The 19,997-nt window shown below is 39.1% G+C and overlaps 1 protein-coding gene across 1 annotated transcript in view; it reads right to left on the bottom strand.

Moving 5' to 3' along the window:
* The window catches only part of cacna1ha (calcium channel, voltage-dependent, T type, alpha 1H subunit a), a 120,060-nt gene extending 109,191 nt beyond the window's left edge, over nt 1–10,869 (bottom strand). The window contains exons 1-3 of the mRNA XM_060943017.1: nt 10,750–10,869; nt 8,993–9,126; nt 3,602–3,699 (exon numbers count right to left, since the gene is read on the bottom strand). Coding sequence (XP_060799000.1) covers nt 3,602–3,699; nt 8,993–9,126; nt 10,750–10,869 — 352 coding nt within the window. The remainder of the gene's footprint in view (nt 1–3,601; nt 3,700–8,992; nt 9,127–10,749) is intronic.
* Between the last annotated feature and the right edge of the window lie 9,128 nt (nt 10,870–19,997).

The raw sequence follows: 19,997 nt of genomic DNA, 5'->3' as shown, positions 1-19,997 counted from the left end.
GGTTTATTAATGTAGTTTGGATTTCGGGGTAGTTAAAAAGGGGTGGGAAATTAAAAAAAGTATTGTACTTCTTCCCACTCCTTTTTCGAACAATGTGCGGTGTATTGTAATGTCTTAGCTCTTTATGTTATTTTATTTATTCTTTTTTGTCACTTTCTCGTTTTCTTTCTTTTGTATGTACAAATAGTTACATACATTTTTATACATGTTCGAAATAAATAAATTCATTCAATTAAAAAAACAATTATTTAATCAAAATAAACATTTCAATTCTGATTCTTGCAACACATTTCAAAAGAGGTTGGGACAGTAAAGCATTTACCAATTAATAATGTTTTCATTCATTTTCACAACACTTAAAAGATGTTTAGAGACTGAAGGCACCAAGTGATGAAGTGTTTCAGGTGTTATTTTGTCCTGTTCTTCATGTAAACAGGTCTTAAGGCCCAGTCCCACAATACCGATAACTATAACTCATCTCATCTCATTATCTCTAGCCGCTTTATCCTTCTACAGGGTCGCAGGCAAGCTGGAGCCTATCCCAGCTGACTACGGGCGAAAGGCAGGGTACACCCTGGACAAGTCGCCAGGTCATCACAGGGTAACTATAACTATAAATAAATTAGTCCCCTGAAGTTTATGTGTTTGGTGGTCACACCAGACTGATAACAATACCTATAGCCCAGGCCTGGGCTTATCCGTATCTGTGAGATTGCTTCTGGAGTGATTTTTCCAAGCTTGAACCTGATCTGATAAAACATTTGACCAATCAGGTAATTGTTTATACACAAAACTCAAATGAATACTTCCTGCTGTTGCCTTCTAAAAGCACCTGAAGGAAGGTACGACACTAGCGGCTTTTAATTAGATTCATACATCAGGAACTGCATCTTTTGCTAACCCGTAAAAAGTCTATGCAAATGTTGAGTTCCTCGTTTAAAGCCAAGAAATAACAAAACACAAGAAGATTACAAAAGGAAATAACTAACTGAATTGTGGGGCATGTCTAACGGAAATGCTTAACTAATAAGTCTGTGTATGTGTGCCTGTGTGAGTATATATGGTTGCTGTACTCTGAGTGAAGTACGCTGAGAGGAGAGGGCCTTAAATGGATGTGCTTGAGTGGAGAGGGAACATCCTCTGTGTGGCCTGTCCATGCCTCCCACATTAGACAGCACAGAGCTGTCTGAGAGGAGGCCTCGGCACAGCACGGCTGGGGTAATGAGCTCCCTGGAGGAGTGCTTGGTCACATAGCGGAGAAAAATGAGAAAACCAGCACAAGCGCATACACTCCCACACACGAATGCTGACAGAGCAATACATTGTCTGTGAAAAGAGTGACAACTAGATTCAAACACAAAAACTACAGGTACGAGCTAGGGTCAAGCAAGTATGTGTAAACCCCCCCCCCCCCCCCCCCCCCACCACCACACACACACACACACACAGACGTTTTACTAAGTGATAAAATATAAAATCACTTGCGATTCCACCTTAGTAGCACCCTTGGACTCTGACAGATAAATCACACTATCACATCACTATCGTTACAGCTGAATCATTAATACTGAAGCAGCAGGGAGAGGCTTAACTTCACACTAAATTTACAACCTGCTTCACAGTGAAAACGTGCACAAAAAAAAGAAAAAAAGGAAATGACCCATCTGTTCTCCAACACAGGTTTATAACACAAAATGCAGGAAGAGTTCCAGGAATCTGTGCTTCCTTATGGTTTGATTCTTTACACTCTCAGTTTATTGTTTAGATATCATTAGTTATCTCATCTCATCATCTCTAGCCGCTTTATCCTATTCTACAGGGTCGCAGGCAAGCTGGAGCCTATCCCAGCTGACTACGAGCGAAAGGCGGGGTACACCCTGGACAAGTCGCCAGGTCATCACAGGGCTGACATATAGACACAGACAACCATTCACACTCACATTCACACCTACGGTCAATTTAGAGTCACCAGTTAACCTAACCTGCATGTCTTTGGACTGTGGGGGAAACCGGAGCACCCGGAGGAAACCCACGTGGACAACATGCAAACTCCACACAGAAAGGCCCTCGCCGGCCACAGGGCTCGAACCTGGACCTTCTTGCTGTGAGGCGACAGCGCTAACCACTACACCACCGTGCCGCCCAGAAAGATAATCACTGAACAAAAATTTAAATCAGCAACAAATTTTGAACTAAATTACCGTTTCCCTTAAAAACAGTAGATTGCTTTCAAAAATGTTATATTCATGGAGATCAATCTGATGAAAATAATGAATTTTACAGTAAGTAGCTGTAATTTCTGACCTCCAATTAGATCGATACTAAGAATGTGGAAAACTTGTGTCACAAATGTCATAAATTTATTTTTTTTATTCTTCAGAAGACATAGACATGCTATTATTTTAATTTAGTAGTGACATAGTAGCATAGTGATTCCTTGACTTTAAAGAGGTTATCACACTGGTGCATGAAGTAGTGTTGTTGCCTCACAGGGTCCAGGGTTCAGTCCTTCAAGCTTGCATTATTTTTGGGTTATTGAAAAGTATTTAAAGGAGTGAATTTTTAAATTATAGCTTAATTGTTATAACTTATAGTCTAATCATGTGCAAATTATGTACATACTGTATATAGCACTAAAATTTTGTCCAAGGGCTCCACATACTTGTGTTCAGTATGGCTTCCATAACATACGAGTGTTCTAGCTATAGTTAGCTATTCTCACCGAATCTGTATCTCTCTGCTGACCACGGGTTACTGAGTAACAGAAGTAACTGCGCTACTCTAAACTGTTTTGAATCATTATTCTTAGTTTTACTAATACAAAAATGAAAAATGGAAAATAGCATACAACATTATTAACATACACCCCTTGAGGTTGTGCGTTATTGCAAAGTAACATCATTCCTGGGATGATTGAAGACTGTGATGTTATTGGAGATAACACACTCACTCTCACATGCTATTAGAAACTAAAAGATTAAATGGTGACACCTTTCTGTTCTAGCCAGCATTAACTTTTTCAGAAGTTTGTGCTACAGTAGCTCTTCTGTGGGATCAGATCAGGGTTAGTCTTTGTTCCCTATGTGCATCAATGAGCCTTCGACACCCATGACCCTGTCACCGCTTCACCGGTTGTCCTTCCTTGGACCACTTTTTGGTAGGTACTAACCACTGCATACCGGGAACACTCCACAAGATGTGTCATTTTGGAGATGCTCAGACCCAGTCATCTAGCCATCACAATTTGGCCCTTGTTAAAGTCACTCAGATCCTTATGCTTGCCCATTTTTCCTGCTTCCAGCACATCAACTTCAAGAACTGACTGTTCTCTTGCTGCCTAATACTAATATATCTCACCCCTTTACAGGTGCCACTGTAACAACATACCGTCATCAGTGTAATGCACTTTACCTGTCAGTGTTTTTCATTTTATGGATGATCAGTGTATATAAAGCACTAATTGCTCCCGAACTGATCTTTCTCATATTGCCTTCTCATGTTTCTAATGACATCAGTTTATCTACATATATCACACAGCTTTTCTGTCAGTCACATTTCATACTTTATAGCATTAATTAACATTAACTACACAGTTACTTACTAGGGACTCTGTTGATGGCTCGTAGAGGCCTGAGCACACGCACAGTCCGGATGGCTGACAGGCTGGCATTGTGACCATCCAGTGAGTACTCCATCATCCTTCAGAGAAACAGAACTCAGTCAATTTCCATCACCATAGGCAAAAACTTAGACCATTCAACCTGTTTTCAATAACAAAGAATTTGACATATAGCTCATTTTTTTTTTTTTTGGGGCTTTTTGCACCTTTATTGGATAGGACAGTGTAGAGACAGGAAATGAGCAGGAGAGAGAGACGGGAAGGGATCGGGAAATGACCTCGGGCCGGAATCGAACCCAGGTCGCCCGCATTCATGGTATGGCGCCTTAACCACCTGAGCCACGACGCCCCCATAGCTCATTTTTTAAGTTTAAACCTAGACAGCCTTTCAATTTCATAAAATCAGTGACATTTAGTTCCCTCTGAAATTTGGTCATTGTGATATATGTTTATTTCTGTAATATCTCACAAAATATCAGGTCATTCTGTGGCTGGGAAGTTATTTAATTTGAAGGGATTCTCTAGCAAATAATGTGCATGAAATCACTCGCTTCACGCAGTCAAGCAGACAGAGGATGTCCATGTGCGCATGAGTAGGTTTACCACCTTCTTTTTTTTCTTCTTCTTCTTTTAGGTTTTATGGCAGCTGGCATCCACAGTGTTGCATTACTGCCATCTACAGATTTACTATCTTTGACCATGCACTGACAGTTCCATCATTCTGTCCCCAAACAAACAGCTGATCACACCGAGGTGCTCGCTGACCGCTGATATTTATTAGTTTGGTTTTGCGTTTCCTTTCCTTTGCAATATAACATCTTTTCTTCTCGCTTTCTGTTGCTGTAGTCGGTCTTTCACATTTCATTCGCACACTCACGTCTTCCATTTCTCTTTCTTGTTACAAATTTGTATCCCACAATGCCTTGCGCGAACAAGGAAAGCCCACCACGTGATGGATGATGTACTATCTTGAATTGGGTCATGGTGAAGCAGGAAAAAATAGCAGAGAATTTAGGGCCACGTGGCTCTAAATACATTAATTGTTCTATTTAAAAAATGAATAAATAAATAAATAAATAAATAAATAAAATTGGAAGTCAGTGATTTGAATTCAGTAGCTTCTGGTCCATTAAACAAAAATAATTGGATGTCAGGGAAAATTCTTTTTATGATCTACACTTGAAAAATCTGAAAAGCAGTACTTTAATTTTACATTTTTTATTAATTCAACAGGCGGCACGGTGGTGTAGTGGTTAGCGCTGTCGCCTCACAGCAAGAAGGTCCAGGTTCGAGCCCAGCGGCCGGCAAGGGCCTTTCTGTGCGGAGTTTGCATGTTCTCCCCGTGTCCGCGTGGGTTTCCTCCGGGTGCTCCGGTTTCCCCCACAGTCCAAAGACATGCAGGTTAGGTTAACTGGTGACTCTAAATTGACCGTAGGTGTGAATGTGTGTGAATGGTTGTCTGTGTCTATGTGTCAGCCCTGTGATGACCTGGTGACTTGTCCAGGGTGTACCCCGCCTTTCACCCGTAGTCAGCTGGGATAGGCTCCAGCTTGCCTGCGACCCTGTAGAACAGGATAAAGCGGCTAGAGATAATGAGATGAGATGAGATGAGATTAATTAAACAAGATTCAAGACTTGAGAGAATGAAATGCCATTAGTGAATTACTCTATGTGTAAGCGCAAATCACTTGTAAGCAATAATGTGCAGCACAAGAAATAGATATAAAACAGGTTGACATTAGAAACTCCATATAAATTATATTTAACAACCTATTTAACTGTTGATTGGGTGCATTTGGAGTAAATGCAATGGAAGCAATGCATTTTTTCTCCACGGGATTCTTTTCAATAAATTTCTAATTAAAAAGTTAATGATGTTGTATTCTATGGCCCCTAATACCACTCTGATGTGTACACGCTGTTGGTGACTTGCTCAATATGTACTGTTTACACTTACTAATCACTATATGTGTTGTGTGCCTTTGTATGTGCTTTTTAATGCAATCAAATACGACTCTTAATGATAGGCTTTCCCTGTAAACTAAAACCAGGAATACACACCATGCAGCAAGTCACCACTGCCACTTAGAAACCTTACTTGTGTTTTGATCAGACCATTAAGCTTCAGTTATCAACTTTCCATGCGGACAAGACAAGGATAGAGGAAAAGTTGAAAGGCAGTGCAAAGAATGCATGAGGAAAGTACAACCCCAAACCAGAAAAAGTTGGGACGGTATGTTGAAATTTAAATTAGAACTGGAAACAATGATTTGTAAATAATCTTTGACATGTATTGCACTCAAATTGCATTTTTCATTTCAAAATTCACCACACATTCTCTATTGGGGACAGAGGGGACAGGCTCCCTCTTCTTCCGCAGTCATGACTTTGTAATGTGTGCAGAATGTGGTTTTGCATTGTCTTGTTGAAATATCCCTGGAAAAGATGTCGTCTTGAAGGCAGCATCTGTTGCTCCAAAATCTCAATATACTTTTCTGCATTAATGCTCCATCACAGAAGTGTAAGTTACCTTTGTCAAGGACACTGACACAACCCCATACCATGACAGACCTTGACTTTTGGACTTTTTTCTGATAACAGTCTGTATGGTCCTTTCTGTCTTTGGTCCGGAGCACATGGCATCCAAAGACATGGAATACCTTAACCTAAGACTTCCTTTTTGAACAGTAAAGTTTTAACTGGTATTTGTGGATGTAACTCTGTATTGTAGAGCTTAACAAAAGTTTACCAAAGTAGTCCTGAGCCCTTGTGATTATATCAGCTATAGATGAATGACAATTCTTGATGCAGTGCTGTCTGAGGGATTGGAGACCATGGGTGTTCAGCTTAGGCTTGTGCCCTTGCCCTTTATGCACCAAAATTCCTCCAGATTCATTGAATTGTTTCATGATATTAGGCACCATAGATATTTTTCTGGATACTGATTTTGTACCAAATTATGATTACCATCACGTGCTGACATCTCCTGTTTCAAATCACATCATTATTTAATTGTTTTACCTCATTACTAGTCCTAAATTACACCTGTCCAACTTTTTTTGGAACGTGTTGCAGGCCTGAAATGCAGGAACGGATGAATATTAGCAAATGAAATGAAGTTGACCAGGCAAAATATAAAATATCTTAGGTTCATACTGTTATACCATCCCAACTTTTTGGGTTCATACCATCCCAACTTTTTCTGATCTGGGGCTATAAATGAAATTTTCAATTCTAAATCTGCTTGTGATTGTTCATGATGCACTGGCACTTTACACTTTACTACATCTTTTTATATTACTTTATATCCTTGTTTTTAATCACTTTATATCTCTTTAATTATGTACTTTAATTACTTTATAATTTTACTTACTTTATATGTCTTGTTTTTACTTTTTTTGTATTCATGTTTCCGTAATGTTGCTGGAGGACTTGCAGAATAAGAATTTCATTGTACTGTGTGACACTGTCTCGAGTACATATGACAATAAAGTTGAATTGAATTGAATTGAATTGAATTGAACTGAATGATGGGGACAAGAGCATTTGAAAAAGCACATATTCAGTAGCATAGGCTAGATACTGTAGTAGGGTATTTATTTAGTGTTCCAAACATCTGGAAAGTGGAGTGGGCATGGTCTAGACTGGAAGTCAATTGTTATAATAATAATAATAATAATAATAATAATAATTTTTATTATCTCTTAGTACACGCAGTAACTTATACTGGAGTTCTTACATTATATTGCTCTCCATCAAGTCACTTTGACCTCAGACTGAGAGCACTTTTTGCAGAATGTTGGCAGTGCCGAACAAAACTGACTTTTGTAGAGTGGGTACATGAGGCTTAATGCTTATTTTATCAAGGTTGACATTCAAGTTCTTTGGTACACAGCCCAATGCAGCTATCACTATAGGGACTACTGTAGTCTCCATATCCCACATCCTGGTAATGTCTACCCTCAGATCGGCATAGCTGTCAATTTTCTCGATCTCCTTCTTGGCAATATTATGATCTCCAGGGATGGCTACATCTACCAAGTAACACCTTCTTCTTACTTTGTTGATCACCATGATATCAGGACATCTATGTTCAATGATACGGTTCATTTGGATGTTAAAATCTCACAGAATCTTTACCACTTAATTCTCTACAGTACTGCACATTCTGGCTTATGATGATACTATTTGTCATCAGTCTCAATACCATATTTCCTACTGAGACACCAGTGGAGGTGACAGCACATTTTATCATGGCGTCATTTGTAGTCCTTCCGCGCCAGCATTTCTTCTTCTTAATAATAATAATAATGGGCGGCACGGTGGTGTAGTGGTTAGCGCTGTCGCCTCACAGCAAGAAGGTCCTGGGTTCAAGCCCCGGGGCTGGCGAGGGCCTTTCTGTGTGGAGTTTGCATGTTCTCCCCGTGTCTGCGTGGGTTTCCTCCGGGTGCTCCGGTTTCCCCCACAGTCCAAAGACATGCAGGTTAGGTTAACTGGTGACTCTAAATTGACCGTGAGTGTGAATGGTTGTCTGTGTCTATGTGTCAGCCCTGTGATGACCTGGCGACTTGTCCAGGGTGTACCCCGCCTTTCGCCCGTAGTCAGCTGGGATAGGCTCCAGCTTGCCTGTGACCCTGTAGAAGGATAAAGCGGCTTGAGATAATGAGATGAGAATGAGATAATAATAATAGCAAATGTGGACCCTATCACTATGCACTCTTACATTTTACGTTCACAAATATAACAAGTTCACAAAACAGGGAGCTATTGATTGTAGTTGACAACAATAGCCATCTATAATATTTTATAAGATTTATTTAATTTTTTGAGTTTGTTACATTCCAGAAAGATGACAAATGTTCACTGCAACTCGATGCCTTGTGGCTTCGAGTCAAACTTGGGTTATTGTGTTTCTATAAATAAAAGTGTTTTTTTTTTATTTTGGGTTTGTATAGAAATATGGTAGAAGTATTTATTTTGGAGCTCAGTTAGGCAGGGTTTAGATCAGGCTACTGAGGCAAACCACTGACAAAAAAAAAAAACCCCAAAAAAACAACAAAAAAAAAACATGTGTGCCCCATATCATTCTGTTCATTCTGAATAATGTTTTCATATTCGGTTACATACTAACTAATTATCTAAATTAAGCTAAGGCATGATAAGCATTATATCAGTCTTTATTTGGAACTATTTTTTTGTGCTGGAAGTCCAACTTTCATTGTATCTAAGAAACTCCATCGAGCTACTTAAAAGGAAATGTTTGCTGGCAAGAGATTTACCAATTTTACAGATAATATCCAAGAAGTTAAATAAATCTGAGCCCTTAAAAGAAAGATTGTTGTAAAACTGGTTTCCCAGTGATGGATCTCTCACCCAGCCATGACAATGAAGAAGTCCAGGCGATTCCATGTGTCTCCAAGGTAACACTTAGATCCAAAAATCCCCAGAGCCATCATTTTGATAACCATCTCCACAGCGAAGAAAGCAAAGATGCAGTCGTCAAATGCCTGAGGAAAAAGTAACACTGTAATTACACATGACCAGTGGGAGAAAGCAAAACAAGAAGCTGTTATTCTTCACTTTACCAGGAGTACATCAGTCAAAACAGGGCGTAACCACAACAAAATGACTATTTTCAGTTAAAAAAATTATTTCCATTCTTTATCAGCCAGAATGTATCAGATCAGCAGGAGGCTTTGAACAACATACCAGTCCTGAGGGAAGGAGTGGGTGTCGCTGCCCAATTCTGGGACATTGAGAACCCAAACCATGACATAAATCTCTATATGTCACTCGTGAGGAAATCGATGAATTGTTTTGAGGTACTTGGGTACTTTTATTTTTGGGTACTTTTTGTTTGTGAATGTGTCTATATAATAAAAAGTAAATCACACATTGTCTTGAAGATATAAAGTTTATCTTCTTGTATTGAAAAACTTGCATTTTTCATACAAAATACATCTCGGTGACGTCACTCTCAGTGTTTTCCTGCTGACTAGATGCACATTGTCAAAATGGTTGTCACAATGTTTATCTTCTCGTGTTCGCTTTGCTCACTCATGAATCCCTTGACTACTCGAAGATAGACTTCATATTTTTGTGGAACTGTGTAATATCCTCTCTCTCTCTGTATTTATTCTATCCACATTCACTGAATATGAGGAATCGCATGATCTGATTGGCTACTCTACTACTAGGCTATCAGCTCATATACTGTGAGTAGAGAAAAACAAAATGGCGGAGCGTGTTGCTGAACCAACCAAGGATGAAATAAAAACTCTACTAGAAAACAAAACCCCCCAAAATACAAAAAAGCAACAAAATATGGAATAAAAGTATTTGATGGTAAGAACGTATCTTTTTTAATTTTTATTTTATGATTTTTGTCGGACGTTTTGTATAAAGTTTTTATTTGTCGAATTTGCCAAAAATAAAAATAAAAATGCTCTCTTTCTCAAAATCCAGTGAATGTGGATAGAATTAAACAGTTATTCCACTCAATCTCATTGGAGATATAATCATGAAAACAGTGATAAAATGTGAAATCTTTCATTTTTATTGTGCATCAGATATATAAATAGTGACAAATATGATGGAATGTTGCAATGCCATAAAAACAGCATAGTACCATAAACTATTCTTGCTGCACATGTGTATTACAAACCAGACTTCCAGACTTTTCATACTTCCATCAAAATTGGACAGCTTCCAAATTCAGGCAGCAACAGTGGGGAGGTTATGGGTAATGTGCTACTTCCTGTTAGGTGTCTTCTGACTAAATTGTACTGTACTGAACCAGCACCATTTCCACAGACACACAATTCCCCTGGAGGGGTGTTGGGCAAGGCCATGGGGAATCACAGAGTTACACTAACAACAGGCCTTTTAGAAATGACATTTGGTCGAGCCTCCACTCCTCCTTCATATCCTGCGGACAACTGTATGTGGGATGAAAACTAGCGCTTGATAAATGATAGTGGCTAAAATTATCATGCATTCAAGGAACATTAGAAACAGAGAAGTAATATACAGATTGTTGGAGCAATATCTAATATCAAAGACAAAGGAGAATGAACAATGTAATCATGTAGTCACCAATTTTAAAAGTCCTTGAAAAGATCACTTCTTACCTGGAGGATGAGACACCACTGAGACTGGCATGTGACGTCCTCACAGGGCTGGAACATGCCCAGGGTCACACAGTTCAGAAGTATAACCAGCATGCTGACATGCTCAAACCAGGTGAACATGAGTCAAGGAAAGAAAACTTACACAGTGTTTAATTACAAGTTACATTACAAAATTCATTACAAGACAAATTGCTCTCTTAAGACTGCAATTAAATTAATTTGAAAAACTTCAGCAGACAAATTTCATCTCAGTGAGAATGTTTGGTTGCATTGAACTGCTGTTTCTCCCTTGTGCTATAATCTTAATTATAAAACTTTTAAAGTACTTATTAATTAGTGGGGAAATTTCATTATGCTTCACTTGGTCTGGACTTTAGTTATACAGACAGAATTTAAATAAAAGTGCCTAATTTATTCTTTTGAGGCAGCATGGTGGTGTAGTGGTTAGCACTATTGCCTCACAGAATAAGAAGGTCCTGGTTTCGAGCCCAGCGGCTGATGGGGGCCTTTCTGTGTGGAGTTTGCATGTTCTCCCCGTGTCTGTGTGGGTTTCCTCCAGGTGCTCCGGTTTCCCCCACAGTCCAAAGACATGCAGGTTAGGTTAACTGGTGGCTCTAAATTGTCCATAGGTGCGAGTGTGAATGGTTGAGAGGAGAAAACCTCTATAATAATCCAGTAGAAGGCAACGGGAAAACACTACTGTAATGTTCCCTAGAGACTTTGATGGCTGAAGCTGTCAGAGCAGCCACGTCACTGTAGTGCTATGCCAAAATGGATAGAATTTATTCTTTCAATAATATGATCCATAGACAAAATTTGGCTCCTTATATACCAATCAGCTTAGCACAAGGGAAAAGAAAACACAGACCTGTAGAGCAGCATGATTTATATTTGAAACTTGATCACAAATTTTGGCTTCCTCAATTAATTAAACATAACTGATGGTGATCTTGGTGAGCTGTTAGGTCTTTGTTTTTCCTGGTATATTTCTTTTGGCCCTGCAGTGAACTGGTGTCCCATCCACAGTGTATATCCACCTATTGCCAGGTGTTTCAGGGACAGACTCAGATCTGCTATGACCCTGACCAGGAAAAAGTGGTTACCGAATGAATAAATAAACATTTATTGAAGTTTTGAGTCTTATTTTGTTTTAATAATGAATTCACACAATCTACTCAAATGACAGTGACAAATGCACACCATTTTTAATTCTATGGTAGGCTCAGGTGTGTAGCGATGGGTAGGCCTGGGTGGACCTAGGCAATAAATGGATGGGCCTAGGCCCAACTCAGGCACGCCCATCGCTAATGAAAATGAGTATGAAATAAGTATGGATCTCAGATCTATTTCTTTAAAAAATAAGTGGCTATTTGATTGAATGGGCCAAAGCAATAAGTGGGTGGGCTTAGACCCATTCAATCAAATAGCCACTTATTTTAAAAAATAGATCTGCGTTTCATACTGATTTCATACTCATTTTCATTTCATGCTGTTGTAAAACAAAGCAATTATACCAAAAGAGTGATGATGTTAACAAGCATTTTTGTGAAGTTTTTTGAAGTTGTGTCTGTAATGTTTAGGGCTTATAATGCATATGAGATGTTTTGTCTCTCTTACTCTCCTTCTCACTGTACATGGTGGCAAAATAATCTTAGGTCCTCTTTCAGGCAAGTTCATAACAATTCCAGTTGGCGTTCACTTTTTTATTATTGCCCTAACAGTAGAAATGGACATTTTCAGGCGAGTAGCTATTTTTTTTATAACCATTCCCTGAATTATGAAGATCAACACACTTCCCCCTCATTTAGTTTCTATGTTCTCTTATCTTTCCCATGCTGATGGATGACTAACCCTGTGTCTGAAATCACTCACTCGTTCACTACTCCCTACGCACTATACAGGGAATTACTATATAGAGGACTATATAGTGAGCTCATTGATAAAATGAAAAAACACTTTCAGACACTACTCCGCCGTGCTGTTATTTACATCATTACCGTTGCACAATTAAAACGTGCCAGATCAGTCGGCTGATGAGTTTTCAAAATAATAAATACATGCATGTATTTTTGTGATAAATACATATTATACTGAGCGTATTTCCCCCATTAATAAATACAAAGTACTTTGTGTCTGCTGCATCTTTCAATTCTTTTAAATCAAGGCTGAATACTTTCTTCTTTGCCGCTGCCTTTTATTAAATCAAATTTGAGACTTTTGATTTGATTTCTTTCAGCACGACCGCAATGCATGATGGAATATATTGCTTGGTTAGTGACCATCGGTTGTACACTACTTTTCATGATGCATTGTGGGATATTTTGAGTGCACTGTATAGGGTGTAATAATTCTCACTATACATTCGGACAGAACTACAAAATGGCGACCTCACTATATTGTCCACTATATAGTGAGCAGGAAGTGATTTTGGACACAGGGTAAGGGAATTTGGCCTCTGTGTCACTTCATATTTGTTCCCCAGTTAATCAGGAAGTCATGGATTACAGCATGAAAGTTCCTACACACTCCAATCAACTCAAAAATGTACAATTTAAATAGGAAACATGCTTCAGTTGCATTGTGTACACTATAATTTCCATGGGTGCCAATAATAGCGGCACATGTGTTTTTGATGAAAATAATTATTTATTGATGAGGGATTTGTTTTCCTCTGAATAAATTTTCCAATTAAAGGTTGGATTTTTCTCATTTTTTTAGTGTGAGATGAAGCGACTTCACTAAAATGTAAATTTTTTGCTAACCCTTTTTAGGAACCTTTACGGGGGAGGGGGCAATAATTATGGAGGGCACTATTGAATTGTGTGACTCACCCAATTTTGTTCAGGCACAGCCACAATTTAATTTCTGGCCAGGCCACTGGGTAGTAAGATAATATAAAATCTGCCAGAAAAGCCTTTTTTTCCCCCAAAATTTGAAATTATAAAATAAAGTAATCAAAATACTGTGAAACAATTTTGGTGCTGAATTGGCTGATAATTCTGCTAAATAATTGTGACTTTCAATATTGCTCAAAACAGAAAAACAAATGTTCTTAGATGGGGTGGACCAAAGGCTAGCACATTATATATCTGGACTATTAGTTCTTATTTGTATTTGCCCACTGGAAAATAAGTTTGTTAGGCTGCTGACAAAACAATTACCAACAATATATATCTTTTTTTCTTATATTCACCAACCAAGAAAAGAAAATACTATATTAATGTCTTCAGGATTTTTATGTATGTTTAAATGTATTGCATGCTCCAGCTAATTTATATATTTTCTGGCACACACTACTAGCATATGCTACTTGTTCCTGAATCCCATCCCCTGCTAAACTACACACATCACCTGAGGATGCATTCTGGCCATCAGTAGGAACATCATTAACCAACAACAATATGGAATACATCACAAACACAAAAGAAAATACAGAAATGTGCAGCACAACACAGTCATGCAACCCTGTTAACAGTATGTACACTCACCAGCCACTTTAATAGGAACTTGTTTTTAATTCTAAGATTCCTGTTCTTGGCTGCAGGAGTGGAACCCAATGTGGTCTTCTGCTGTTGCATGCTGAGATGCTTTTCTGCTCACCATGGTTGTAAAGAGTGATTATATGAGTTGCTATATCCTTCCTGGCAACTCAAACCAATCTGGCCATTTTCCTCTGATCTCTCTTGTTTCCACCTACAGAACTGTCACTCACTCAGTGTTTTTTGTTTTTCACACCATTCTGTGTAAACTCTAGAGACTGTTGTGTGTGAAAACCACAGGAGATCAGCAGCTTCTGAAATGCTCAAACCAGTCCATCTGGCTCAAACCAACACCCATACCACAGTGAAAGTCACACTTTGAGATCATAATTTTTCCTGTTCTGATGTTTGAAGTGACCATTAACTGAAGCTCTTGATTCGTATCTACATGATTTTATGCATTATGCTGCTGTCAAGGGATTGGCTGATTAGAGAACTGCATAAAACAGCAGGTGGATGGGTGTACGTAATAAAATGGCTGGTGAGTGTATAGCAAAAATAATATGAGGACGCATTAGCACCAAAACAGGCCACTAATAATTTGGCTACCATGTGTATGACTTGCAAACATAAGTCAGATCTTGTCATAACAATACAGCAGGAAGACCACGGAACTAACAAGCAAACACAAATGTTGTCAGCTAAGTCACAGTGATGCACCTACTCTTGTATGACTGAGCATGGTTAAATATGAATACTGTACAATCACAAAATCACTTATAAGTACACAAACTAACCATGTACACAAAGCCTATCGCAGAACACCTTCTCGTTCCACAATCCTCCACAGTCTTGAAAACCTCAGCACTAGAACCCCCCAAGGAGGCAATCAGCTTTCTAAGGGTCGAAATACCAGGCCTGATCTCATGTTTAATGCAGACCTGCTCTTCTGTGTGAAATGGAGCACATCATGGAATTTGCTATGCTACATGCAGATAAAAAAAATATATGAAAAGGGCTGTCAGATTAATTTCCATGAGCCATGCCTGAGACTTGGAAGGTCTCAATGCCATATAACAGAAATCGGCCACTGATGATCATTAGGTCAGAATGCCTATGCCACACACATGAGGAAAGGGAAGACAGACAGACAGACAGACAGACAGACAGAAAGAAAGAAAGAAAGAAAGAAAGAAAGAAAGAAAGAAAGAAAGAAAGAAAGAAAGAAAGAACATTGAATAATATTCTGAAAAAGGTATGCGGGACCATAGCCTCTCAAGTAGCATATCATTAAGAATACATTATCTTTGTTGTTAGAGATTGAGATAAAGGATGTTGTGGAACTCTCTTGCCCCTTTTCCACCAAAGCAGTTCCAGGGCTGGTTCGGGGCCAGTGCTTAGTTTGGAACCAGGTTTTCTGTTTCCACTGACAAAGAACTGGCTCTGGGGCCAGAAAAACCGGTTCCAGGCTAGCACCAACTCTCTGCTGGGCCAGAGGAAAGAACCGCTTACGGCAGCGGGGGGGGGGTTTGTTAAGACCAATAACAAGACCGCGAAAGATCACCATTTTTAAGCGACGAGAAGCAGCAGCTGTACAAACACGAAGTCATCCATTATTATTATTATTATTATTATTATTATTATTATTATTATTATTATTATTGTTGCTGCTTCTTCCGTGTTGTTTTTGCTTCGATATTCGCGCCAAGGTTTATGCAAACGTAGCGACTTAACTGACGTATACAACGACGTAACTGACGTATACAGCGACATAATGACGTGGCTCCCCTTAGCACCCTGAGCTATGGAAAAGCAAACTGGTTCTCAGCTGGCTCGCAAGTTGAACAAGTTGTGAACCAGCACCAGCACTGGCCCCGAACCAGCCCTGGAACTGATTTGGTGGAAAAGGGGTATCTGTGAGGCTAGGATGAGAGCTGCACACTCTCCCAGCCACACACACACACACACACACACCAAACAACCAGCCCGGGTTTCCCTTACTGCACTTTATATACTACATTTCACGACATACAGTTCCTTTCTCCAGAGAAAACAGAGAAATGCAGTTTCTGTTCAATAAATCATGACAAAGGTTAAGAGCAGGCAGTGTAGCCTGGTTCCCTTGATGATTCATTTTAAGAAAGTCTCACAGACAAACAACAGTCAGAGTTGCTTAAATTGACGATGTCTCACTGTGTTGGAAGACATTTTTTGGTCTTTTATAACAAGAGACCATTTCCCAGCTGTCTGATCCTCATCTATCCATCTCCTTAAAAGGCCAACAGGAATGCAGTAATGCCAAAATAAGACTTTCCCAAGCACCATCTCACCCACTTGTCCAACTTTGGGGAAAATCTATTCTCTATATTTGTTTTTGTTCCTTGTTTTCCTGTTTCTTTGCCTCAGTCACCATCCCACATACTACTTTTCCACTCTTTTCATATTACATTGAAATGAATGGACGAGTAAAAGCCACAGTGCATGAATAAAAATAATAATTTCAGGCAAAGAAAGGAACTCCGTTATTAGACAGACAATACAAGTAGTGAAAAGGTACCTAAAGAATTGTTACATTTATGCATTAATAGAGGAGCAGTATTAAGTCCAGCACCAGTGTCTGACAGTTTGATGTAACCATAATATACAGAAATTCATGTTTAGGTCATTGTAAATACACTAAATACTACGTCATGACTTTTGTGAGCAACATTAAATACATAAATATGATATTATTATATAATTGAATAATTAATTGTACTGTTCCTGTGAAGTCCACAGTGCAGGTGTAACTGTAGCAGATCAGTGCTTGGACCTCTATAGGAAACATCAAATTAACCAAAACCTTGGTATTATTTTATTCATACTCAAATAAGTAGGTTTCATTGCCTGTGCAGCCACATGATGAACAGTAGATACAGCTTTTTACACCCCTTCCATCCCAGTGTCATGCTTTCTGCCACTGTATATCTGGTTCAAGTGCTTTTTAATAAGCTACTGAAAAATGAGAAGGCATATTGTTAAATTAAGGCAAATTTCATCTGGTTAATGTAACAGGGTGGTACGGTGGTGTAGTGGTTAGCACTGTCGCCTCACAGCAAGAAGGTTCTGGGTTCAAGCCCAGCGGCTGACAGGAGCCTTTCTGTGTGGAGTTTGCATGTTCTCCCCATGTCTGTGTGGGTTTCCTCCAGGTGCTCTGGTTTCCCACACAGTTCAGACATACAGGTTAGGTAAAATACCCAGCCCCTGGGGTTGTACAAGCCAGTGCATGCTTAGTGTCAGTCCTGAACCTTCTTCCTGTGATGTGACAGTGCTAACCACTGTGCCACCCAGATCATTTGTAGGTATACCACTATATTATTCACTTTGTTAAATCCTACTGTAGTTGACAGTGAAAAAAAAAGACAGTAACTTGTCTTTAAAGATATTGGTCTATATGCTGTCGAAACTCCCATCTCAGTCACCACTACACTTGAGAAATCCCAAAGGCATGAACTACATGCAAGTGATTTTAATCACCTGAATGGGGCACCAAAAAAATGGGCCTACATAAGCTGACAGAGAACGTTCTCCACATAAATACTGATCTACCTTTTGAACTTAAGTTGCTGACTCTGAATACAACCATAACTTCGCAAACACTGAAACTGAGAACCATGGCGCCAAAGTTTTTAAGGGTTCAGCCAAATGTGATGTAGGTAGAATTTTCCTCCCAAGTATTGTCCAAAATGGCACAACCCAAATAATTTTTACAAACAGGCTTGAGGAGTAAGAGAATACATGGAACAGTGTTACATAATTCAAATACAAAAAAAGGCAATTGTATTCCACTAAAGTTATAGAAAAAAGACGTAATCAGATTACTGATGCATTCAGTAAAAATGGGGATTATTAGCAGGATTACCATTTTAAAATACATTTTAAAATAAACAGCAATATACTGACTGTACTACCATGCACATGCGCACACATTACAACACTTCACAAGTCTCACAACACCACTGTGGTCTCGACTGAAATAATAGCTAATCTTACAGTTGCCAATTCATTATCATGGCCTCTAGTGAAAATAAAATGCATTCACTGGGTGGAAATTTCACCATTATTTTGTCTTTAAAGCAGAAAAGGGGACCAGCATAACAGTACAATGTGAAAATTTTGTCATTATCCATGGACTTAACATCAAATTTAATCAGAAATAAACAGAAGGTAATATGTTACTTTCATATTGTGATACTTGGATTAGGTTTCTAGCTACATTACTAATTGCCCTAGGTAATTAGTAATTGCATCAGGATGCATTTTTAAAGTAACGCTCCAAACCCTGGTTATGAATACAGGACATAGATGTTCACATTTTTAGCCAGGTTTGGCCAAAATAGAAACCTCTATACAGCAGTATGTTGTCCTTAAAGGAGATACACAGAACCATGGCCTCACTATTTGTTTATAAATGCCTTGAGACCTCAAGAATGGCACAGGAATAGTTTTAAGCGTTAACAATAAATCTAATACAGTAATATTTACGAATAAAATGATTCATATAGGTAGCGGTCTGAGTGAATGCCCTTGACATCTGTGACATCACAGCAGGAAGGCTATTGGTCTCATTGCCATTTTCGCTATACTAAAACACAGAGCTGACTGCAACTTCGATCCTCCATTTTGAGCTAATTTATCGCCACGCCACATAGATGTGTTGCTGGCAGGTGCAGTAACATGACAGAAGGTGGATTTATGTTGCATTCATGGCCCAAGAATGTTCAAACTGCAAAGACTTGGATGCGTTTTGCGAGAAATTCATGGGCACATTTTACTGATGACTCGTATGAAACCTCTGATCTGTTGAGGAGCGTTCGCTATAAGCCCGTATTGAAACAGGGTGCAGTACCCGCAATTAAAGGAAAAGAAAACTACAAGAAAAGGAAAGTAAGTTCAGTTGTACCAGTTCTCCCAGAGCGTGAACTGAGCAGTAATGGTGGAGTACTCAGTATGGAGAAAATGGAGAATGAGTGGACCGGTTGGCGGATTTCTCCGCTGGATATGCTTTCCCCCCCACTGGATATGCTTACCTCAGCAGCAATATCTTGCCCTTATGTGGAAGAAGCGAATGAATGAAGAACTGAATGAACAACTGAAAGTCAGATTGTTTCAAAACAATCGGCCACAAGATCGGCCTTCAGGAAGTGAGAACACAAACGGGTAAGATGCGACTCTCATTTGGTTACACAACAACAACAACAACAACAACATGTTGTTTACCTGCATTGAGATTAATACATGTAACTTGTATTGTGTATTTAAGTTACCGGTATAAGATTATTTAATTTGCTTCAGAATGTGATTGTCTCAGTTCATCTGATTATTTAATGAGCCTTTTATGTTTTATCAGTGAAAATCCATGCATGTACATTGCATAAGTTATAATGCCTATCCTGTTTTAATGAGAGTCACATGAGACGGTTAGTTCAGTTCCATCCAATTCTCTAGACGGCTTTGTTCTCTGGCTTTATTTCGTAAGGTGGGGGCCTCCGTGGCCGACGTGTTACTATTGGATTCACTTTCTGATGTTTCGAACTGATACGGTTCTACCAGTAGCATGTACACACACTCCAATTTCAGGACTATCACAGCCAGATGTATTACTATCTGAGGAATCTGAAGACCCTCCAATAAATCCGAACGAAGAAGCCATTGCAACCACTCTCGCCTGCAGAGTCTGGCTTTGGTCTATAGCCGTCAAAGGCCTCAGCCTTAAAACCAGTTACCGCT

Source organism: Neoarius graeffei, chromosome 16, assembly GCF_027579695.1.
Source record: "Neoarius graeffei isolate fNeoGra1 chromosome 16, fNeoGra1.pri, whole genome shotgun sequence".
NCBI lineage: Eukaryota > Metazoa > Chordata > Actinopteri > Siluriformes > Ariidae > Neoarius > Neoarius graeffei.
Note: the sequence above shows the minus strand (reverse complement) of the source record. Positions and strands in the feature narration are given on the sequence as shown.